General features: G+C 43.2%; 1 protein-coding gene across 2 annotated transcripts in view; it reads left to right on the top strand.

Annotated features, from left to right (window-relative positions):
- The window catches only part of PTDSS1 (phosphatidylserine synthase 1), a 55,711-nt gene extending 51,066 nt beyond the window's left edge, over window positions 1-4,645 (top strand). For both annotated transcript variants that reach the window (XM_006273232.4, XM_059723864.1), the window contains one exon: window positions 1,172-4,645. In XM_006273232.4, coding sequence (XP_006273294.1) covers window positions 1,172-1,281 — 110 coding nt within the window. In that variant the 3' untranslated portion in view covers window positions 1,282-4,645. The remainder of the gene's footprint in view (window positions 1-1,171) is intronic.
- The last annotated feature ends 20,410 nt before the right edge of the window (window positions 4,646-25,055 follow it).

Below are 25,055 nucleotides of genomic sequence, written 5' to 3'. Positions count from 1 at the left end.
TGTGGATTCATTCTCAGGGCTGTTCACTAGGAATGAGACTTAGTCTGTCCAAATGACACTTGAGAAATCTGCACTATAGATTATTTGGTTCACTTGCACATGCCCACGGGTACAGGTATAGACTACCATGCCCACTGCTTTCACTGAATTCCTTTCAGCTTTGTTAGAATTTAATTTTTAATGGAACAAATAACCCTTCCTCCTGTTGTTCCATTCTGTCCTAATATTGAATGCTTCACCTGGAGAATTTAATGCACTTCATAACTAGGTCAGGCAGGGTCTGCTGACCTTTTCCACGTTTGGTTTCAAGTAAATATCTGAATGTGAAATATACTTTTATTCCTGCTTGTTAGTGAGCAGTCAGGAATGTGCCCTGGAGCTTATGTTCCAACTGCCGCTCACCAAGTCAGTGCAAGGCTGATGATCACAGACAGCTTTTTCTCTCTCTAAACCAAAATCATCTCGCTTGTCTTCTTTCCATTTTCTTATGTTGGAGGTCAATTGGGCAGCTCATTTTTTACTTGTTCTTTTGAAAGGCCCTTCTTATAAACAAGTTTAGCACCTGGAAGTTGCCTGTCAGTGCTTATACTACTGGAGTATTAAAAAGAAATGCTCTCCATTTAATTTCTTGCAGTCCTGACACTGGAAACAGTGCAACACATTTCTCTTAGTTGCATGTACAGATTTTCTAGGTATTAATTTCTTCTAGGTTTGTTACTTAAAAGGGAAGCACCAGATTTATTTTAAAAACATACTTGTATTCAGATGGATTTTCCACCACATCAGAGGAAAAACTTTAATTTTTGGTTTAGCAGCTTTTACAGCATCCCTAACTTCATCTACATTATCTGATCATTGTCAAATTTTCTTATATAGTAAAATGTGAATGAGGTTAATAGTAGGGTGTATTGGTAATAAACATACCTCCCCACCTGCACAAGTCCAAATGTGGGACTGCAGGTAATAAAGATCCAGAAAAAGAAATATTGTGAAACCAACAGTTTTTTGTAATTAGGCCACTAGATGGAGTGCTAGTATCAACCAAATGTTAGCATCCTGAAATAATTAATTCAACCATTACATGTCTAGGAAGCTTTTAAAACTGAAAAACAAAGAGGCTTTTGGAACAGAGTAGCTGCAAATTTGAAGTGTATTTTTTATTTCTCTGTAGGTACTGAAGATAGTCCACCAAAACATTCAGGCAACAGTGAGAGCCATTCATCGAGAAGGAGGAATCGTCATTCCAAAACAAAAGTAACCAATGGAATTGGCAAGAAATAAGACCAGTCTTTAAAGATGTTTCAGAGTGTCCCTAAAGATGAGAAGGGAAACTGCACCTGGTTCTGAATTCCCAAGTGGAAGGTTACTAAGAATACAGAAGGAATATGTGGAGGAGAAATGCTTTCAGTAATCAAAGGGCCTAGTAAAAGTGGAGCCATCAGTGTATTGCAAACCATCGCCTGCTGTCACTTTCCACTTACTGGCTTCAATCTAATTTCTTCAGCACTTGGCACTCAAAAACTAGTAGTATGTTGAAAAGCATGGTTTGCTCACAACAGGTATATGACGGTTTATGTTCAGGTATTGCAGTTGTATTTTTAATATATTAGTTAAAAATCAGTAACCCAAAAGTTAATGGACTGATACCCAGTTTGCTTGGTTTTGTTTTTCTGGTTTGTTTTGATTACTTTGCTTTGAAGTGTACGCAGTCTTTTGACAGCTCTGCCCTACATTCTCAGCCTGAGAACTAAGGTTTTTTTATACTAATGGTTTGGAGCATGTTTTTAAAATTCCCTGCTTGTATCCAGTCAGTGATTTGATTTACAGACTTTCTTTTTGGTGGCAGGCTTTTACCAACTAAGGAGTATGTCCAGGTTTCTTGTAACAGTCAAAGACTGAACTTTAAATAAGCTTTTCTTTTCTTCTCATTCTGTTACACACTCTTATTTGTTCAGGCCTAATTAATATGCATACATGAAAACCCACTACAAAGTAGTGAGGACTTTGCCTACTGCCCCCAGGGACTGCTGTTATTTAGTTTTACTTATATTTTCCCCATTACTGCTATGTATTTTCTGCTCTTAACTGCATCAGGTGTTAAGCATAGGATATCACTTAGACAGTATTCTTTCAGCTGTTTCATTATTTGTAATATACTCATGCCTTTATTTGCTTACATCTGAACAGTACCTAAAATGATTCCACCGTGTATTTTTTTTAATAAGATTCATGGTAAAGACTGCTTTGAAGGCTTTGGTATACTGTCATGCCTGATGATAAAGCAGCTTCTCCATGAAGTACTGTAGTGTGCCTGTTCTGTAAACTTTCATTAATTTGTGAAGGTTTACTGTGTTCTTCAAGGGGTTAGCACAATGTTATTGTGCTAGACAGTGTTATTTTGCTATTTTCTAATATGCTATCAAATAGCATATAGCAAATAAACCACTTTTTGAAACATCTGTAATAATTACAATCACATTCAAAATGCATATTACTATTTCCTAAGATGCTATCAAATAGCTTATAGCAGACAACCCTCTTTTTGCAACATCTGTAATAATTACAACCACAGTTCAAGTAGGTAATTCGCATGAACTTCAGAGAGTGTAATGATCAATCTTAAATCAAACGTTCAATATCAGCTAGTTTCTGTACTAAGTTATCAAGTTCTCTTAATTATTTTAGGTGCCAACTAGTTTTGGGGACCTGTAACCCCAAAGAGCTCAGATAACCAGACATGTTAAGCAAGAATCAATAGTATCTAGGAGTCACGTGCCCTTATAGCAACTACAATTTTAAATGTATCTGAGTAATGTTACTGCAGTTTGCCACAGGGCGCATACTATAAAATATGGTAAAGACCTCATAGGAGTGTATGATACAGTAAATCGGGGAAGTATCCTCTGTAATCAAATCAAGGACTATGCATGTGCCACAGATTATCAAAATTTTGAATGCACTTACCATGCTGCTGCCTAACTCTTTGGAAGCCCTTCCTTTTTTCAATCAAACACAAATGTGCAACTTCAGAACCAGTTTACCGTGAAAGCTGCTATGTCATTGTTGCTGCATCTCTGTTAAATGTTACATAAGAAGGTCAGGAAGATTTAGATTTACCTATAAATATTCTGTTTTTGTATTACCAGTGCTGAGTACCTTGGGTATCCATTTGTTCTCTTCAAGCTGTATACTGTTGAATGTATTTGCAACTTCATTTGGATATTCAAATGTGTTGTTTCATATTTTTTCTGGTTTTTAATTCAGTCACTGAAAGACTGAAGATGGCATTGTGAAGTTGTTTTCTATTGAATCAGTACCAAAGCAAGCGTCAGGCTTCATCATGTTTTTAAGGACCACAGCTTTCAAAGGCAAAAGCCTATTCTGTACTTGCAAAATGTGCATACACTCACAGCACACGTCAAGCTCATCCTGGCCTGAGTAAGCTGGCTTCAAGTTCAGTTGTTCAATCCTGGCACGTAGTGATGCATGCAGACATTTTGCAAATGCAGAGCTGATGCTCACCCCCTGAGTTGTATCTAAAAATGTAAAAGGGGAAACATACGAGAGTCACTAGTTGAAAGTTCTAATTTCTGGATGCTGGCCAGTAGAAAGTGAGTCAAGGCCATCAGCTTATACCTATGAAAGAGATGTTGTCGTGACAGTATCTTTTAAATGTTTCACATAAGACTGTGTGGTTCATTTCCTTTAAAAAGCAGGGAGGAGGGGAGAAAGCATCAAGTCATTAGGTGCTGTTTGTAAAATGGCGCTTTCTGCACTGCCAGTAATCTTGGCTGAAATTAACAAGTGTTTTCACGGGTCATCTGCTGACTGACAACTGCCATTTCTGCTCCATTTTCCATGGAAATTGCCTTTGCATTGGTAGAAATAAGAAAGGTGCTTTTGATCACAGCTGCAAAACAAACGTGATCTTATGATCAAACTTCAAAGCATTATTGCTGGACTCTGTGTGACACCTGTGATGATGAATAACTTGAGCTGTTGTAACAATATCCTTATATCAAGAATTTTGCTGCTTAACCAATAATGTGTTTCTGTTACGGATGCACTGTCCTTCTTATAACCACTTTCTGCCTTTCCATATAGTCCACTCTTACCTTCCTGTCTTCCTTTTCTCTCCTCTTTATTTTTTTATCCTCCAGTTTTAAAACATCTGCCCCCTGTCATTGAAGGGGCTGAATTTGCCCTCTGGAGACAGCCCTTCATGGCAGTCATTGAAGGGGGGCCAGTTCAGAACAACTTGGCAGAAACAAGAGGGCGGTGTCCACAGTTTACAACACTGTGAGCAGATTTGATAGCAATAGACAGTTTTCAAGAAAAAAAGCTTGGAATAAACAGGAAGCCACCACAAGTAAATGGGACCAGCAGCTGCCAGTATTGTAGTTTAATGGCAAGTGCTTTAAATCAAGTATGGTGTCAAATGAAATCCATAGAGGAGTTTACTTTCCTTATTCATCTGTGACAAGAACTGTTTGGTGTTCTATCTATTAAAGCCATGATATTTACTACATTTCTCACAAGATGGCACAGGAATCACCCTGCACATAACAGCATTTCCCATAGAATTGCTCTGTATTGATTGCGAACTACTGTATTTTGCAGTAACTCAGTAAAAAAAAAGAAATCACCCCTATGTGTTTGTCTTCTATATACAATGGGACATTGGGGTTGATCATGTTACCTTTAAAGCTATTAATTTTTATTCTGCCTCTTCTTGAGAGCTCACCAAATCCTCTCCAGATTATTTCATGCACAGAAGTCTCACTGCAGTTGGCCACCTGGGAGGAACAGACTTTTAAAATATGTATGGTAAAACCACAGCTTTCTCTTATTTTAGACGCACTTCAGATTTCCAGTATGCCAAATGAATATTCCCTGATGAAAAGGCTTTTGATTTTACATTTCCAGTGTGTGACTCCATTCTTTCATGTTTACATAGTTTGCAATAATAGAGATGTTGCAAGTTGGCTTTGATTGCAGGCTTTTAAAGTGAAGAGAAGAGTTTGTCATAGAAGAGTAAGTTATTAGCAGAAGGGGTTCTTCTTATGCCAGGGAAGTGAAATACCATCATTTAAGTAGGAAGAATGTATAGGCATGGTGCATTTGCCCAAACAGCATTATTTGTACATGCCACACAAACGGAGTGCTAATGCCATCTTTTTCATTGCTATCAAACTATCTTAAAATCACCAGGCTGTTAAAGTATCTGGACACTTCAGATACAAACGGACCTGTTTTGCTATGGCTAGAAATAGATATTGTCAAATGAAGCAGATCAGCTCTGCCAGGATGTGTCCCAGCACATCTGATTAACTTTATTGGGTGAAACATATGTCACTTGTCCCACCAATTAATCTTCAGGGACAATTGGTGACATGTTTCCCGCTTAGAGATGTGCCAAGGGCCACACTGGAGTGTCCAACTTGCTCCGGTTCAATCTCGCTGGCAAGTCTGTAAGCAGGGAAAGTGAGAGTTTCCCCAGCCATCTCCATCCAGCATCTCTGTTGTAAGCAGGGAACATGTCACCCCTTGTCCCACAAGATCAGCTCTGGGCTGACCACGCTGTCCTTCCATAAACCTGACAGGCCTCTCCCAAAACAAAGTGGCACAAATTTGTACCACCTGTGTTGCAGCCACAAATCATGAGCGTTTGTTTGCTTTGCCTTTTTGCTGCCCTAAAAATGTTATGACAACACAAAAAACAATGTTTGTTTTCACCCTGTGAGAAAGTTTCTAAAAGGCCTCCTTGTATTTCTGATACTCCATTGTCTAACAAAGCTTGGCCTGTTTAATATGTGCACCATACTGTCATAGTCTCAGGTTGCATTATCAAAGAAAAAGCTCCTTTGACAGCCGTAATCCTGAAGATGGAGTCACGGTCCCATCTTTGGAAGACTTCAAAATGCTCTTGGTTCCCAGCAAATGAGTAATGAATGCCATTGATTAGAATTATCCTCTCCACTTCCATACTTTACACACAGAACTGCTTCCATCAGTCTCTGCATCAACTTCTGGCACTATTACTCCAGCTTGGACCAAGACCCAGTTCCAGGACACATGCATTCCTTTTCGGTATAAACTCCCTTATATGTTATCTGTGTTTCCACTAATGATGAGGTTATTTAAAAAAACTAAAACAGGATTGAGCCACAGTGGTTCAGTTAATATGAACTTAACTGAAGTATCTCAACTTATCAGACTTGTCCATCCAGCCACCCTGGCTCCTTCCACTCATATATGTCCTCCTGTCAGAAGCAAGGTCAATCACTTCGTCTAAAACCACACTCTTAGTAGATCTCATTAGTGGTTAAATTAGTTCAGGAGGTCTTTGAATCCTTGGAAGATGTTTAGACTACACTCACTAATAACAGAAGTCTACAAGAACTACTTATCTTACTACATGGAAAAGATTCTCGGCCAGGGCTGTTTCCAACCAATTCTGTCCACCCCACTCTGACATTCAGCATATATTATATTATCTGTTACACCAAAAACTTTCCAGGCTCACTTTCTTCAGTTAATCAATCAGCCATTTCAGGGATCCACCCTCCAATACAACAAAATAGTTTTGTCTTCTCACACCCACCCCCTAAGCTGTAAAGAGTTTTAAGGCTTATATGCCAACTACCTATTACAAAACCTGAGATCAGAGCCATCTTACACAATACTCACCAAGGATAAGGTTTTCTTAGAGCCCACAACCTAAATTCAGGCCAAAAGTTGCATCAGGCTTTTGCCCAAATCAAATAGTTCACTCGCCTATAATCTTTTCTTAGCTGCACTTCTAAAAGATGAAGAGGCTTCATTCTCTGGTCTTTTTTTTTTTTCAGGGTGCTATGCCAAATAGGCAAAATGAGGAAGCATAGGGGAAGCATGACTATTCTTTAGCAGAGGGATCAAAAGGTCATGCAATATTAGGTTAACAAATCTCCAACTGGATTCTGCATGTATAAGATCTTTCACTTTAGCTCACAGAACTCCACCTATTATGGGTCTCTTCCCCTTTTATATGAGTGAGGGATCCTTCAGCAGCTTTTCTGAAGAGTATTACTATTGTAGACATCTGCAAGACAGATACATGATCATCACTTCTACCTTTTCTTGACATGCTTCCTTACTCCAAGCTTGACCTGATGCTGATGCTGGCAAGGCTGTTCTGTACCAGAAGGTCCTAAACACCACCACCTTAACAGACAACTTCTTGGAAGTTTGAACACAAAAGTTATGCACACAGTCACCTGAAGAAGAGATTGTTGCTTTTGTGGTAACTTGTGAGATGTCTTGTGCACAACTATACTTTTTCACTCTCTCCACCACCACATTTTTTAATGATGGATCACTGAAAGCAAGAAGGCAGCAAGGCAGCCACATCTACTCATGTCCAGCATGCTTCACCCCAGTGGTAATAGTGAAAGTATTTTGCTTAATTACATTGTGCACACACACTCGTGATGGACTGTGGGTGGGCATAACACATCTCAAAGAACAACAGCTACTGTAAAGGTAATTCCTTTTTCCCCCTCCACAATTATTCTTCAAATTTTGGTTTATTCCTGCTCATTGCATGCATCCTGTGCAGAATTTATATAATAAATTCTGAATTTCCTAAAGTTTTTATTAATGTAGAGCTGGATCTTGTAAATCACAGAAATCTCAATGGATTTACAAAATAATTTGAGATTACTTTGACCCAGGCAGGATCCTGAGATATATCAGTTTTATTTTAGTATTTCCTGCAGGCTGCAGGACTGGTCTCACCAGCTTTACACCAGGGGGCAGTCTAAGTAGCTCCCAATGCAGTCTCAGATATAACTTAAAATCTGGTAAAACCATAAACCCAAGTTCTTCACATCTGAAAAAGAAAGTATGGGAAAGAATGTATATTATAAACACTGAATTCCTATAATCAGCAATAAGGTAAGGTCAGACTGTATTAAACATGCACATGGATTTAATTTTAGTATTTTCCATACTTCTGGAGTTGCAAATGCTTGTGAAATGATGGGATTACTTATTTTTATGGTTAAAGCTACAGCTCTTTTAGGGACTTGATCCAAAGTTCATTCTGTAAATATTAAATGGGGAATAAAGTTAATGCCTTGGTGATTTTTTTTTTTTAAAGCCCACATGATTTACTATAAATATCTCAGGTAAACATTGTCATCCAAGTACTGGGTGTCTATTTGAGCTGCGGCCTTTTGGGGGCCATGGCTCTCTCTCCTGTCTGTGTAGATAGTGTAGGCACCGGTCTGTCAGGGCCTCTAGGTGATGCTGTAACATAAATGCAAAATACTAAAACTTAGATTTTTAAAAGTTGCTTTTCATTTTATGTTACCAACTTTGGACACCTTGGCTTGGTTTAAAAAAGAATCTATGGCTCCTCTTGACTTCAATTACACGTGCTCTACACACAAGCCTACAAAGTACTAATGCCGTCAAAAAATGCTAAACTTACCACAGAATAAATAGAGCAGAGCACACAAATGAATAGTTTTGGGGGGAAGCTTTTAAATTAAAACGTTAAATTGTAGCTTTGACTTTGATAGTTTAAAATAAAACAACTGTGGTCTTTGGGGGCAGAATGAGGCTTCTATTCAGAGTTTCCAAAACACACACACACACACACACACACACACACTTTTTGTTGTCCAGTTGTAGAGGAAGCAAAGATCTTTCCAACAGCATGGGCAAGCAGTGTGAGTTTTGGACTGGACCCTCCTGGTTTCTCTCTCTTGACCAGTACCCTTTTCTTTGGGATATGGATCTGAGGAGGAGGCTGGAGTTGTGATTGCTATTTATATAGGCTGGTCAGCACTGGGGTAAAGCTCCTCAGAGGTCTACTGTCTGTGATGTACCATGCCACGACCCACAATGCCTTGTGTTCTTTCAGGAGCCCGAGCACCTGGCAGTGGCAATGAGGCTGCAAGTTTGCTTACACAATTCCCTCTCCCTTTCTGGTCCTTTTGGGGAGCTGAAATCATTAAGTGTTTCATTTTATTTCCCTATTGCTTACGTGCATTTTTAGGTGGAGGGGAGGAGGGGAAAGGGCAATGGAAAGTCTGTGTGTTGCATATATTTAAATGTCTCACTGCTAAACGAGACTCTTTCCAGTAAAAGCCAAGCAATGTGTTGGTTAAAGATTTTGAAATTACTATTTACAATGGAAACCTCAGCAGGGTGGTTGGTACTGGTGACAGCTGATTTGGAGAAGTTCATATGACAATGTATAGATGTACTTGAGAAAATCTGTTCCAGCTGTGCTGACATATGGTCAGAAGACTGAAGAAAAAAGAGCTCACAGTTCTGAGAAAAGGCAACACAGGACACCTCTGCTCTGAATTCTAGTCTGTATTGCTACAGCATCACTTTTTTGGTTTTACCTCATTTTAGAGCTTACTCTTGCAGAACTATCTAGGAAGAAGAAAATGAATACAGTGCAGGACCTACTAACTGAGGGGTATTTCTGTGAACCAGAAAAGTGCCCTGGAAAACCCTGATATGCCGTTTATTAAATGAGTTAAGATGTTGTAGTTTCTTTCCCCTTGTCGTAAACACACGCAGCAAACTTTAGGTCAGGTCAGCAGAACCTTCATTTATTGGAGAATGCATTCTGGACAGACTTATTAGAGGATTGTGAAGAGGTCTGACCCCATACAACAGGTGAGGCGAGTTCATATAGAAAATATGACATCATAAGTATAGCAACGACATATACCAATCAGCGTTTGCCATGACTTTGTTAGTAATGCGCATGTCTACAATTTATTGTTGTTAGCATCAATTTATCTTTGTTAGCAGATTTTAAGGGTCTTCTGACTTGTAACCTCAGGGGTCACTTCCCTTTTTGGGCTGACTCAGCAGGCTGGTTTGTGGTTACTTTTGTGCTAAGTTTTTGTTTTTTACTAGACTAGGACAGGATGGTCTATCTGTGTTAGTCTGGCAGTTTCAGGTCATGTTCTTTTGACTTTTTCATAGCCTAAGCTGAATATATGTTTTGCACTTTTACACATAATGGAGATTCAACTCCATTTTTCCCTTCTTCCACACCCTGTATGTGCTGTAAGAATGGTGTGTGTCACAAAGAGCAAAATGTTGGCATTACACTTTTTATATATAAGCTTATTTCTGCATGTCAGCTCATGTGTTTTGCCACATTTCACTCTCAGGTTTGCTAAAATCAGCACATTCTGTTTGACCAGAGTAAGTTTGAAAAAGTAAGGAAATAGATTGGGGAAAAAGCTGGGGAGCAATGGATCCCTTTTAGTTGTAATAAAAAGGATACAGGTAATTTTGCAGTGATCGCACAGATGACACCTGGCAATGTGTTGCAGAGTTAGGAGTATATGGAATCATGTATCTTTTTTCTCCTCAGTTTTACCCTACCTTAGTGATCAGTCTCTCAGTGATAGGTTTTCCAGTTGATTTCAACTGCCACAAAACATCTTATGCTAAGTATTTCATTTCTTGTTCTGTAATGCACATAGTTCATACTCCAAAGCTTGATCAGATAAAGCATTGGGGTCCTGTTGCTTTGCCAGGCAATGTCACTGTGGATAAATACATTTCTATGGACACTCCTATCTGAGGTATCCCTTTTGCCAAAACAAATTAATTAGATGTTGCAAACTTAAAGGGGTAGCTGGTGAGTAATTTCACATTTAAGGACTGGAAAGTAGGACAGAAGCTGAGTGACTTGCCTTAAGTTACACAGGAAGTTAGAGGCAGAGACAAGAAAAGAATAGAAACCAGGTCCCCCAGCTCTGGTGTCCCATGCTTTAACCACAAAATCATCCTGGGACGCACTTTTTTTGTTGAATCCTTTTGTAGTAAATACAAGAGCATTGTCCATAGCTTTTCATTTCTAAACAAAAATATCTTGTACTAAATAAAAAGGCAGGAAGAAGAGAAAAAAACACTACATTATATTCTGAACTCGTGTATATTTTGTTTGGCCTCATCTTATTTATCTACCTTTTCCCGTTAGCTTTCATGCACAATTAATTAGATACTATTGTAAAAAAAACAACACATTAGTATTTTTATAAAGGTATCTAGGCAGGAAATAGACTCTCAGACTCTATTATAAACATCCCTTCCTTTAGCTAGAGTTTGGTGGATCATGTCCTCTTGTCTTTTCAGTGATTTGCACCTTTTCATCTTTGTAAAAGCGTATCAGACTGTTGTGATTCTGAATACATGTAAGGGTTCCATGTTTTTCTCATTCAAACTTTTAGAACTCTGATACTTTGACTTCCCTTGATTCTAAGCAATCAAACAGCAAGGAAGTGAAGATTGTGCTGGCAGTCTTGAATTTTTCACAGCTCAACAGTTCTAAGGATATTGACTGTAAATCAGCGCTACAGAATTAATGTCACCTGGAGTCTGTTAGAAGGGTTCTTATAATGCTCAAATCTGAATTGAGCTCAGGTCTGAATTGAGTATAATGCTACTTCATGTGGAAATCTTGTCTCTCTGGACCTGTAATACCCACCGTGAATCCCACACACATGAAAATATTTGTTTGGAATTATTTTTAAATAAATAATTTTACGTATTTTTTGGCATCCTAATTTGCTTGTTGCTTATATTTCAGAAATGAAAAGATGTCATGTCCTGTCTTGCTCCTTTCCATTTGCATAAAGCTACACACTGGGTGCATCTACACATGCATTTACTCCAGCCTAGATTCACTGCATAGTAGGCAGAAGGTTCTAGCAGACCATCTCCTGCAGCACTTCCTGCTGTAGCCTGCCTGCCCTGCCACCCACAGGCTCCCTGCCCCATGCCCACCCCTAGCACCACTCTCATGCCAGACACATGTCCAAAGATGAAATCTTTATTCCCGACACAGCACACCCCCATCCCTCCGTCTTAAACATACAGAGCCCCCTCCACCTTCAACAAACAGAGCCCTCTCCCCCATCCTTCCCCAACAAACAGAGCCCCTCCACCACCCATCCACACACCAACAATAAAAAAAAATCTTCTCAGTGTGAAAACTATTTACAAAGTCTATGGTTTGGTGTCCTGGAGTGGGGGGCTGTGGGGTGGGGTTACCTAGGGGCAGAGCCCAGGCGCAGGTGGCTAGCACCTTGGCCTCAAGATGTTCCCCTACAGGTACACATGCTGTGGCACGTGCAGTGGGCAGAGGGCTCGCCCAGGGGCGACAGTGCCCAGTGATCCTCCAGGGCAGGCAACTCCCCTTCCAGCTGGTGGAGTCCAGGCCAAGCAGAGCCAATCTCCTGGGGCCACACCAGGTAGCTGCATCTCCACACCCATGTGGAGCCAGGGCAAGCAGCAGGCCTGTGCCCAGGCAAGTGACACGGACTTGGGGCAGGGGCTGGGCGAGGGGCTCCTGTGGGTGGGAGGTGCAAAGGACCTCCTCCCAGGCCCAGGTGAGGCCCTGCAGCAGGGTGGCTGCCAGGGGGCCAGCAGGGCTAGGGATGGGGGCCAGGGTGACCACGCTGGCCAGGGGCTGCAGTAGCCTGCAGCAACTCTTGTGCGCCCACCTGCCTGACAGCAGTGCCAGGGAGCCACAAGGTTGTTCAGGGCTAAGCAGCAGTGCTGGGCTCCAGAGAGGCAGGCACAGCTGGGCTGTGGCCTGCCCAGAGCGGGACACAGGGCCTGCACTGCCCTCAGCCCTGGAACAGAAGAGGCTCCCAGCCAGGACCCCTGGGGCAGGCCTCAGGCCAGGTCTCTAGTGGCTGGACAGACCCACCAACAAATTTGCTGCCAGGCCACATCTACACATGTGTTACTACAGTTACTAATTGCAGGTAGCAAATTTGATCATGATTAGGAATTTTTACTACTCAGTAAGCAAGTACACATGTAGACATGCACACTTACTGCACAGTAAATTAGGCAGTGTCACAGTAAAGCATCTCATGTAGATGTGCCCACTGAGTATGTCTATACTAATAGCTGGGTTGATTTGAAGGTCACCTTCAACCAGTCTAAGCTGCCCTTCCTCATCTACAACATGTCTTATAACCTGCGCCAAAGTCATCTACATTAAATGGATTATTTCTTGAACACAGGGTTAAAATGTATCCTAGGTTCCCTTGGGGAGCCCTTCTCAGAATGAGGTAAACTACTTGTCTCTTCTTCCAGTCTTGTCTCTCTGGGAACTAGAGTGATCAAGGTTGTGGGGGACAGAAGGACTAGGAGTCAGAAATATAGACCAGTGGGGTTGCTCTTAGCTGGCTTTATGGACCCACCATCCTAGTGTCCAAGTAAATTCTAAATATGCTGCAGGAAGCAGAAGGCTAGGAAGTGAGTAGAGGGTTTGGGTCAATCTTACACCTAGAAATTTGGCAGACCTGGGATTGGGCCTGGGTGCTACTGGGGGTCAAACTTCAGGGGTTGCAGTATAGATGGTCCATGGATAAAGATTTAAAGATAGCCCTAACAACCAATGTAGGCATAATCTTAATATCTCCTTTGCTTATGTACTCTGAATTTAGCCTGAGGGGGAGATCTTAATTCAAATAATTTGCCGTCCTCTGGAACTTCCATTTGCACTAATCTGGCAGAGCCAATCTTCCCAATGTTCCCTTTTTTTCTCAACTGACCACAGCTCTCTTGCAACAGGGAATCTCCCTTTTACTATGGATCTGACTAGTGAGCTCAACTAGCTTGACCTTTTGATTTCAATCCCTAATTTGGCTCTACAGACCCTTTCTGCTTCATATCATAAACAAGTCCTTGGTAAATACAATCTTACAATGCAGAAAACTGAGAACTAAATCTACTCCTAAGAAGGCATCATGATCTGGAGATCATAGAATAGTAGGTTTTGAAGGAAATTTAGGAGATCAACTGGTTAAACACCTTGTTCAAAGCCCTGACAAACCAATTCAGTCAAGTGTCTGTTTAACCAACTGGATCAAGAATGGAAATTACACAACCCCTCTGGGTATCCTGTTCTAAGGCTTCACCAGCCTCATATTGAAGATATGCTTATGCTGTATCATGACCTCTGCATTTTAAAAATGGCGTTTATTTATTAACTTTACAAATAAGTCTAGTGTTGCAAACAAGTGCATTATTGTTTGTAGAATTATTTTTGTTTTGTAGGCATGGGTGCACATATCATCTACCTATAGTAAACTTTACATCTTGTTTTCCAGCCAGCCCCACCATAAATACAAATCATTTCAATTCCTCGTTCTTGACTTTGTGTGTTTAAAAGAAAAAAACTATCATCATGATCTCATTCACATGAGAAAATTTTCACTGGTGTCCTTAGTTCTTTCTACTGAATGTACATAGAGGTTAATTTAGGCAAAGAAGAACTAAATGGTTTTCTACAAAATCTAAAAGTTCATGCAAGTTTCACCTTGGATTACAATCTAAGAATCTGTTGTGACTTGAGGTTTGATTTCATCAGCTGTACTCTGCTATCTCAACAGAAACAAGACCTTCCCATAAAGACTAATTATTACCTACACTGGGTAAGGAGATGCAATCCATTAGGAAGCTAAAAAATATACTACTTCTATATCTTAACTAGGTTTCTGGCTTGTCTCCATTCTTCCCTTTACTAGGCCCTGTTTCCTATGTAGTAGTGTGATATTACGGGCACAGACAAAAGTGACAATTTTTGCCTGATCTGGGCACAGAAAGCATTCTATAGCTGTGACCAAACAGAAGTGCATGGCTGCAGATGACTTTAAAAGGGCTCAACCCTGCAAAAATCTGTAACTTGTGCCCATGGAGCTTTCAGCCTGTTGCTGCTTTTCAGAATGAGAGGCGAGAAAGGGAGCAGAGGCATTTTGGTGTGGGGGGTTTTTAGCCAGTGCTAGAGGATGGATGGGTCAGTGGGTGGACTGGAGCCTCCCTGAGGGCAGGGGGGCTCCAATCCACCTACCCCAACCTCTAGTGCTGGCTGGGGAACCTCCAAAACAAGCTCCCTCTGCTCCCTGTCCCCTCTCCCATTCTGAAAACAGCCTTGGGACTGGGAGGGAGGAGTGGCATTGCTATGGAGATCAGGCTGCAGGCTTGCAGCAGGCAGCTGGAATCACCATCTCCCAGGCCCAACAGAGAACTTCTGTTCATTGCATCAGTTCCTACAACACTTCTATTGATGTACTCCCGGCAATAAATATGGAGAATTCTAGGGTATTCGCAGTAACTTAAATCTTCTATAAAAGACCCATAGGCAGCAAATCAACACACCAGAGCACAAACAGGGTTACCTTTCTGGAGTGGCTGCTGGGTGAGTAAAAATTTTACAAGCCAGTGATGACTAATTCTAGACAAATGTTAGTAAGTTATCATGGGCATGTTAGTGCTATTCTAGTAGTTGTCATTAAATATGGTACTCTAGGTGCTCATTTACTTTTTTTGAGACCTCAAGAATTGTATATATATGTGAAAAACGTAAGGATAAGTTTGGACTGTCATTTGTAATGAACTATCACGTTACTTTCTTACTGCATATGTTACATCTGAAATGATTGGTTTTGCCATTATCCTGTGGTAATGTATCTTCTGCAGGGGAAAAGATCTAGGATAATTTTTCCCTCCCTTAAGTGTGTAGGGGAGCAGCTCATGTACCTAGCTTGGTGCTCCAGCCATAGGCACCAACTTTTATTTTTGCCTGGTGTTGTGGGGGCTCAGATGATGGACATGTGGAAAGTTAAACACATTTTAGGTGGCTGCCATTTGACTAAGGGGAGCCAGGACCCTCAGGCTCCCACATACTTGGCACCTCTGACTCCAGCTATTATAACAGTGTACTACTGGGGTTATAAAAGGGTTAAGCCATCTCACTAGAAAGCAAGGAACTTTATCATAGCTAAGAAGGATTAACACTTGCATAATCCCTTTACAAAAGCCATTCATCTTCCAACTCAAGTGCATACAAATAAAAATAAAAGATTGGATCACTGTAATTTTTCTCAGCTCTAATTCTATGACAATAACCATATTAACTAATTAAAATGTTCCCCTTAAAGATGCTTAAAACCAAGACTGGTGGAAAATGTATAAACATCTCCATTTTGCTTTTGGCTTATTTACTTTGACTAATATAAATGCATCTGGTCTGGGATCTTCTGGATTTTTCTTTTATTTATAAAACATTGGGTTGCTGCATGTCATGGCGGGAGGATGGGAAAGGGCCAAGGAAGCTAGAAAAAAATGTACTTTTTATGATACCTTTTATTAAAATGATACCTTTTATTAAAAACTATACTGAGTGTTGATTGACAATGCAGAGGGTTTCAGGCAAAAAATGTGCTGTCTGCAGATGCTGACAAGTTTTATATTACTTATTTTATAAGGATATTCATTTTCTTAAAAGGGCAAGTGAGCTGCTTAGAAACCCCCCCCCCCCACCCCCCCATTGTAAAAATGTCACTTTGATTGTGGTAGTGCCTCTAGGTCCTCTGTGTAACAGACATCCTTGTCCTCAAGAGCTTATAAGTAAGGTATAAGATGAGCAGCGTGAGAGAGAGAACAGTGGGATAATTATGATCAACATAGCCCTCAGTGTGAGCCTCTCTGGGGATTATACAAATTGCAGCATGTGAGTCCAACCCACTCCCTTTGCTTATGTTTTTTATAAAATGTTGTTACAATCTATCAGCATCTGGAAAAGGGATCTTAGGCAGTTGTTTGCACTGATTACTATTTATGTGCTGGGAATATGCCTGACAGTATATAGAACCCCCACAAAAAGACAGAGCTTCTGATCCGAACTAGGCAGATAGGATGTACTTGAAAGCTTGGAGAGAAAGACTAATGGGATGAAGGGTGCTTACAAATATAACTTAACTTCTTGTGGGCATGGTGGAGGAAGGGAACTTTAAAGTTTGAAAGCTTTTGCATTATAAATGACAAGAATGGCTTATGAAAGATTATAGTAGGATCTTTTCTTTAAAGTTGGTTCTGTTTTTTCTTCCCCTTCAGTTTCCCCTAGGGTGGCTCCCTTGCCTTTCTAGTGTGAGTGCTGACCTCGGCTGCACCCCTGGTGTGGTGGGATTCTGCATATCCTCCGGCAGACAATGATGAAACCTCAGGGGGAGGGGCTACCAAGCTTGAAGGTTGTGTTCCCTGCAGCTTTAGACTTGGGCAGCCACAGAGGATCTAGCCCACCAGCAACTTCATTGCTTTTCCTTTCATGGAAGAGCTGGGCTTTCTTAGAGTCTGACAAATGCACCACAATGCAAAAAGTCACAGGAGTGGAGCTGTTGTTCTTCTTTTACATACTGATACTTACCTTTCCTTTATGGCTTTCTCCATGCTGTGGTTAAGAGGAACACAAGTGCTCTCCCAGAAATCTTTCTCAACTCATGGAAAAAGAAATCCAACTTTGTTCCAAAAATCTGGTTCAATTTTAGTGAAGAACTGGTGTCTTAGTTGCCCTTAGACAGGGCCTTAGATTCACTAAAAATCCAGTCCTACCATTAGCCATCCCTGTGGATTATGTTCTCTGTGATTTAATCATTTATTCTATTGCATAGGTAAGGAAGTGTCCTTCACATTCTATCCTTTTCAGGAGTAAATGAACAGATTCATTCTTATACTATCTCTGGTTATATCTGAATCCATAATGAGTTATTTGTTGTTGTTGGGGGGAGGGGGGGCTTGAAGGGGGGAGTTGCCCAAAGCAAAAAAAATAAGTCTTTATCTGAATAGGGTGGGAAAGAAGTTATCTATCTAAACTTCCTTTGGGTTAGAAATTGAATCCAAATGCTGAAGTTATTAGAACTCCTTTGTAATAAGAATTCTTTAAATCCATTTATAATTAATGAACCAAATAATAATTAACACCTTCGAGATGCTTCCAGCTGAATGGGACCTCATTCAAATCACAGGTTCTAACCAATATGAAAACATTTTCTGGGAAATGAAGAGTCTGATCAGCAAATACTTCAGAAATATATCGAAGACCTGCCATTTAACCAAGCTTTCCAAGGTTCTGAATCATATTCACACTTTCTCTACCATCAAGGCTTCTGGAGACATAGAATTATAGAATCACAGAAAATTAAGGTTGGAAGGGACCTCAGGAGGTCATCTAGTCCAACCCCCTGCTCAAAGCAGGACCATCCATAACTAGATCATCCCAGCCAGGGATTTATCAAGCCAGGCTTTAAAACCCCACAAGGATGAAGATTCTACCACTTCTCTAGGTAACCTGTTCCAGTGCTTCACCACCCTCGTAGTGAGAATTTTTTTCCTAATATCTAACTCAAACCTCCCTTGCTGCAACTTGAGACCATTGCTCCTTGTTCTGTCATCTGTTGCCCCTGAGAGCAGTCTAGCTCCATCCTCTTTGGAACCGCCCTTCTGGTAGTTGAAGGGTGGTTCCCATAGGTGGCAGAAGTGGGGAGGGCTATCGGGGCTCAGACCCTGCAAATGCAGGGCAGCAGGTATGGCCATGGGCAGCCCGTCCACAGGCTTCTGCAGAGGGGCGGGGCGCACACTCAGATACATATGCTGCCAGGATCGCAGCCCCAGTGTTTGGCTGCCCAGCACAGCAGGTAAGATTCAGTGTATATTCTTTGTGAAGGGGAAGTGGCTTGGTGGGGGGGAAGATCAAGACCCCCACAATGTGGGAGGGAGTGGGGCAGGGGTGAATGGGGCCCCGGCCAGGTCATGGTGGGACAATCAGAGCCTGGTGTTGCATTCAGAGGTGCGGGGGTAGGGGGATGCTCCCGCCACTGTGCACACCACGGGGAAGCAAAGAGGGGGCACATGACCCCCCAGTCTTTACACAGAGTGAGGGCAGGCAGCTGCTGTGGGCTGGGTTCTGCTCTGCCTCTGCACCTCGTTGCTGCTGTTTCTAGAGTGGCGCAAGCCTGATGCCATGAGCGTCCCGCCACTGACAGCCTGCCCTTGCCCTGCGTGCAAATCTGGGACACCCCCCACCCATGCCTTCCTGGGGTACATGCAATCGCAGGAGCCGCCACCCTGTCCCCATGCCAGGTGCTCCCTGGACAAGCTGCTCGTGGCTCCATCCCATGCTCTGCCTTGGCTGTGCAGAGCCTGCCCTAGCCCCAGCCCCAGCCCCACCCCCTCCGTCACCACCATGTGAGGGGACAGATCGAGTCCCCAGCAATGAAGGAGGGAGTGGGGCAGAGGCAGGAGCAGGGGCTGGGGTGAGTGGGTCCCCAGCCAGGCCAGATAATGGGATAAGTGGAGGCCCAGGAGGCACATGCTCCCTCGATCTGTGCACAGGGCGGAGGCACCTGCCTCTGCATGCTGCAATTTTCTCCCTACTACAGCTACGCCAGGAGCGGCCAATGCCATGTGCCTGCCACCACTGGGCTGTGCCGCACCCCCTGCCCAACCAGTGGTGGGACACATGTGGCATTGTGTGGGTCTCAAAGCAGTGGGGCTCAAAGTCCAATGTGCAGTGGCAGCCACCTCTGCCATGCACACAGATGTGAGGAGCGGGGTACATGCCTCCCAGGCCTCTGCTTGTCCCACTACCTGGCCCAGCTGGGGCCCCACTCACCCCAGCCCCTGCTCTTGCCTGTGCCCTGCTCCCTCCCTCACCGCTGGGGCCTTGATCTGCCCCCCTCCCCAAAGGCCTTCCCCTTCCACCCTTACCCCCACAGACCTACTCAGCCCCCTGCCCCCAAATAATTTTTTCTCCCTGTGCCTATGGTGGTTCCAAAGAGATTGCACTAGACTGTTCTCAGGGGTGACAGATGACAGAACAAGGAGCAATGGTCTCAAGTTGCAGCAAGGGAGGTTTAATTTGAATATTAGGAAAAACTGTCTCACTAGGAGGGTGATAAAGCACTGGAACAAGTTACCTAGGGGGCTGGTGAAATCTCTATCCTTGGTAGGTTTTAAAGCCTGGCTTGATAAATCGCTGGCTGGAATGATCTACTTATGGATGTTCCTGCTTTGAGTAGGTGGTTGAACTAGATGACCTCCTACGACCCCTTCCAACCCTCATTTTCTAGGAGCTTTTATGGTAAGGAAAGAAGGAAAATGATTCAGAACCTTGACAGGCTTGACCTACTGGTTAAATGGCATGTCTTCAATATATTTCTGAAGTATTTGCTGATCAGACTCTTCAGTTCCCAAAAAATGTTCTAATATTGATTAGAACCAGTGATTTGAATGAGGTCCCATTCAGCAAGGACAATAGAGGTGATTCTGAGAGGGCTTTGCCAAATGCAGATGGTTTTGGATTTTTGTTCTGGACAATGAAGTTGGGCAAAAATCCTGAACCTCATTTTCTCCAGCTGCTCCTGGAACATGGACTCTTCTTGGCAAATAGTTTCCTTATGCAGTTGGCTGCCCAGCAGTGGTCACGGAGGGGGGGAAAATCTATTCACTAGTTTGCCATTTAAACAAAACATCTTTATAACAAGGGGAAAAGGTGACTCAACTGTCCAAACAAGTTTATTATCAGCTGCATGTGCCCCAAACAGTATCTCTGTGTGTGTGTGTATACACATATACCCACATAAACAATAGTTAAAATTTAAATAATAGAGGGCTTTTCTGAATGAGCTATGGCAGGGTTGTCCAACTTCTGAGTAGCTAGAGCTGTATGCACTCTTGTGCTGGGGTCCGCTGGTGCTCCTGAGCCCCATGGCCACAGGTTCCTTTGGCCTTTCAGGTAATGTCATGCTACCCCATTCCCGGAACCCAGGGCAGGAAATGGGAGCAGGAGGAAGGAGGGGGAACCCAGAGACCCTGATGGAAGCAACCAGAATAAAAGGAACAGCACCCAGACCAGAGCCTGGGGGCCACAATTAACCACTTGGAGGCCACATTTGGCCTGCAGGCCACCAGTTGAACAGCTCTGAACTATGGGGATGACCAGTTTAGTCAGTACAGAAGTCTTTCTGCTTATGTCAACGTGGAATTTTGTATGTTTCCTTGCTCCCTGTGCCAGTCTTGAACAAAACATAACTTCATCATCATACAGCTGATGGGGGAAGCTGGAGATTTGGGCTCACAGAAATATGGGAGGTAGTTTTAAGATTGTGGTTAATATTTAAACACAATCCCTACCTACACAAGCCTTTAGACTTCAGAACTAACATTCCGTTAAGGTAAAAAGCAGCGCGTGCTCCCCTGGCCTTTTACCTCAGGCTAACTGCAGACTTGTTCAAATAATCTGTGAGAATTCTCTCCAGTTTGTTCTCCCAGTATAAAAATTTACACGGAGATGCCTGAACAAACATTTCTATGCTGAGCCCTTGAAGAACATTGAGCCTGCAGTGCTGATGCTATGTGGCAAGGGGACCCCTGTATACACATCTCAGTGTGTTCTGCAGGCTCCCTTAGTGTGCCCAGAGACTGTGGGCAGCAGTGCACAGGGCAGTCCAGATGGCTGATCCAGACAGCTCAGGATCAGCCAGTACCTCCCTGCAGCACAATGTTAAGCTGTGCTCTTTTCTCTGCTTGGCTGGAGCAGTAGGGTGTCTATAGATGTACAGGATGCCTGCTTTGAAGCACTGTAATTACAGTGCATTGGAGAAGACTTGGTTAATCCTGCCTTGGCATCTTGTGTATTCAGCAAGCTTTAGTTAAAGTGGCCCCACCACCATTTTGAAGTGTGGGATGCTGAATACACAAGACACTGTGGGCACTTTAATTAAAGAGACTAATATAAAATACACTTTGAGTCCAGCAAAAATCATACTGTCTTCCTGTGGGAAACAGGAGTAAAGTACCTGAGGATGTTGGAGGAGTTTGCTATGGCTTACCTCAGAAGAGAACGTGTGCAGACATTCACTCTCCCAGAAGGAACTGTCCCAGGAGTGATTTAGCTCTTCTTGTTTCCAGGTTATTTTTCTAACAGGGCAGCTGTTTTTTCTCTAAGAAAGTACCCTGAACACTTGTACGCTGGTCATTTCTCCTGGGAGTGCACTGACTCTCCCAGGACAAAATGAATGACTGTATGTGGCCTGGGCTATCATCATTGTATGAGTTAGTATTTAGGGGAAAGGAGTTGTCTACAAGGAGGCACTAAGCAGAAGAGCTGCTATTAAGTAAGCTATTTCATATCTTTAACCAGAACATTTGAAACTCCTCTGGAGCCAAGGAACAGAGCTTCATTTCTTTTCATTTGGTTGTAGTGTCAGTGGGCATGCCTACACGGGACACTTTACTGTGCAGTAGAGCTAATTACTGGGCTGTAAGCATCCACATCTACACGTGCAACAGGGCAGAGGGGAGGGGAGGGTTGCCTGCTCCTCCAGGCTCCTCCAGCAGGGCAGTGGGGAACTCTGTGGCTGGCCAGAAGCACAGGTGCTGGTGTTTCGCTCTCAGGGGCTGAGTGGCCAGGAGCCACTGCAGGGGGGGCATAGCCAGGCTGCCTGGCAGGGCACTGCAGCCATCTCCTGCAGCAGGGGTGCCACAAGCTTCCCCTCCTCTTCCCTGCAGCCCGTGCTGAGGAAAGACATGCTTTGTCATCTCATGCATGAAGCGGAACCACTGCGCTCCGGCCTGGTCAGCACAGGGAGAACTGGGGCCCCTCCCGCAGGGCTGGGGAGCCAGGGGGTTGTGGGTCAGGAGTGAGGGGCACTATCATGGCCCGTGGAGGCAGGGCACTGCAGTTTGGGAGTGAGGGACACTGACAAGGCTGGGTCAGTGGGTCAGGAGTGAGGGGCAGCAGCAGGGCTGCAGGAGGTGTGGCTTGGAAGTGAGGGGCAACAGAATGGGCAGGGGCGGGGCACCAGCATGTCACTCACTGATCCCCCCCTCCCCCAATCATATTTCCCCTCTCCCCCTGCCCTGCATGACATGTGTCCTCTTCTTTGGACCTGGAAATATGGTAACCTTAAAATGCAAGTAACAAATTTACTCAAGATTACTTTGTACATAGTAGCACATGTGTAGACACCTAACCAGGAGTAAATGTGCTGCCAGTCAGCTGGGCAGCAAGGGGCTAGAGATTGCTCCCTGCCCCTGGAAGCTGCCTGCTGCCAAGGCAGGCTCTGCCACTGGACCCCGAGCAAGGGGACAATTTCCCCCTGACACAGCAGCAGGAGCTCCCAGCCCCGACTCAGTGATTGTGGGGCCAGGCCTAGGAGATCCTTATCTCCCAGTCTGAGCCCCACAGTTGTGGGACAGGTGCTGGGAGATCCTTCTCTCCCAGCACCAACTTTGCAGTCACAGGGCTGGCGTTGGGAGAGAAGGATCACCCAGCCCAGGTCAGGCGACCATAAGGCTCGGACTAAGAGAGAAGAATCTCCCAGTACTGGCCCTGTGACCATGGAGCTGGCACTGGGAGATAAGGTTCTCCCAGCCTGGGCCACATGATTGGGAAGCAGGGGCTGGAAACTCCCTGCTGCCAGGGCAGGAGGACATTGTCCCCACCTGGGCTGTCATGGCAGAGCCCACCCCAACAACAAGCAGTTCTTGTGGGGCAGGGAGCAATGTCATAGCCCCCACCAGGAGACAGCTGCTTCCTGGCCCCACAGCTAACACCAAGGGAGTACCTAGAGCTGGCTGCTGCAGGGGTCCATTGCAGAGCTATAGGGAGCAGGAGTAGTCTGTTTCTAGGATCAGTAAATCTGCTCCTGTGTCCCTCCACATGTAGACACGTGCCCAGGAGAGTTTACTCTCGAGTAGTTTACTGAAGAGTAAATTGCTCTCAGATGATTTGCATGTGTAGATGCACCCAGTGATGAGCTGAATCAATGGCAAAAGCCAACGGTCATTATAACTTTTCTCTGTGGCTATAGTCTGTCCCAGATTAAATGGTGATCCTTTCTGGGACATTTGGCATGCTTCAAAAGTAAAACAATTATTCTGAAACAATTCTGTTTTTATTTGGGAATAGTGTCCATGCATGGAGTGTTTTTGAACAGCCATTCTGGCCAGTTTCCTCATATAGACAAGCCCTTGGGATTTTACAGTTTATTTTGTGGGATAGAAATGTAGCTAGTTTAAAATGAAAGCACAGATTTGTGGGTACACTTCTGCATACAGAGACAAATTTTACATTTGCACAACTGTGCAAAATAAACTGTGCCTTGGCCATCATGAGCAGGTAAGTGAAGGTCTGATGGGTATACACCACCAGCATTGGTTGAGCTAGCACAGGTAATAATAGTAGTAAAATCTAGTAGCTAGTTATTGGAGTACAAACCTACTGGTGACTCTAGGTACATAGTGTGGCTGTTAGCATGTGCTACCTCATTTTTACTGCCCTTGTTACTACTGCTAACTATATTAACACTTCTGTGGACATGCCAACTCATTTTGCAACCATACCTTCATTTTGTTGTGCAGATGCACCCATTACTAACCTTGATGAATCCTCAGTGAACTTTTGGGAGCATAACCAAGGCTCATATGTCAAGTCTAAACTAATGATGGTAGATGCCAGGCTGGTAAAAAATATGGGACAGATAATTCTAGCTATACCCAGTTCAATGCTCTCCCTTTAAAACATCCGCTTCTGCCACTGTCAGAGACAGGACACTGGGCTAGATGGACTATTGATCTGACCCTGTATGGAATTTCTTATGTTCTTATATACATATGAGACTACAACATTTGTGCTTATTAGCATGATATAAAAGGATATGATCCTGATTGGTTCTGGGCTCCCATAATGCCAGCAGACCGATTGAAGTTTAAGCTACATTCAGATGACATTATGTTTACTCCCTATTCTGCAGTTCTCCTCACATTCAAGAATTTGGGGTCCTTTCTTAGTTATATATTACAAACTTGTTTTGTTCTGGTAGTAGGATGCTCATTATCTTTTACTTTAGCCCTGCACACTTGACTCAAAAAGATGTTTCCCCCCCCATCCCATACTAGACTAATGCAGTCCAGATGGCTAGATTTTATGTTTATTTAAAGCCTTTCTATTTAAATGTCCTAAAACAAATATTCACTTGTGGGTCTATTCATTCAAGGGACGCGTTGCTTTAAATCAATATACTGAGATGAAGTTTTCTTACCCCAACAGGTTCTATGTACATATTTCTATTTTTCATTACTAGGCTCCTAGCCTCAGAAATACGGGCAATTTCTTTAGAGAGTTTACTTTGGATCTTGTCTAAGTTTAAACAGCATAAATTAAATTTATCCTGATT

The sequence above is a fragment of the Alligator mississippiensis genome, chromosome 3 (assembly GCF_030867095.1).
Source record: "Alligator mississippiensis isolate rAllMis1 chromosome 3, rAllMis1, whole genome shotgun sequence".
Taxonomy (NCBI): Eukaryota; Metazoa; Chordata; order Crocodylia; family Alligatoridae; genus Alligator; species Alligator mississippiensis.
This window is presented reverse-complemented; position numbering and strand designations above follow the sequence as displayed.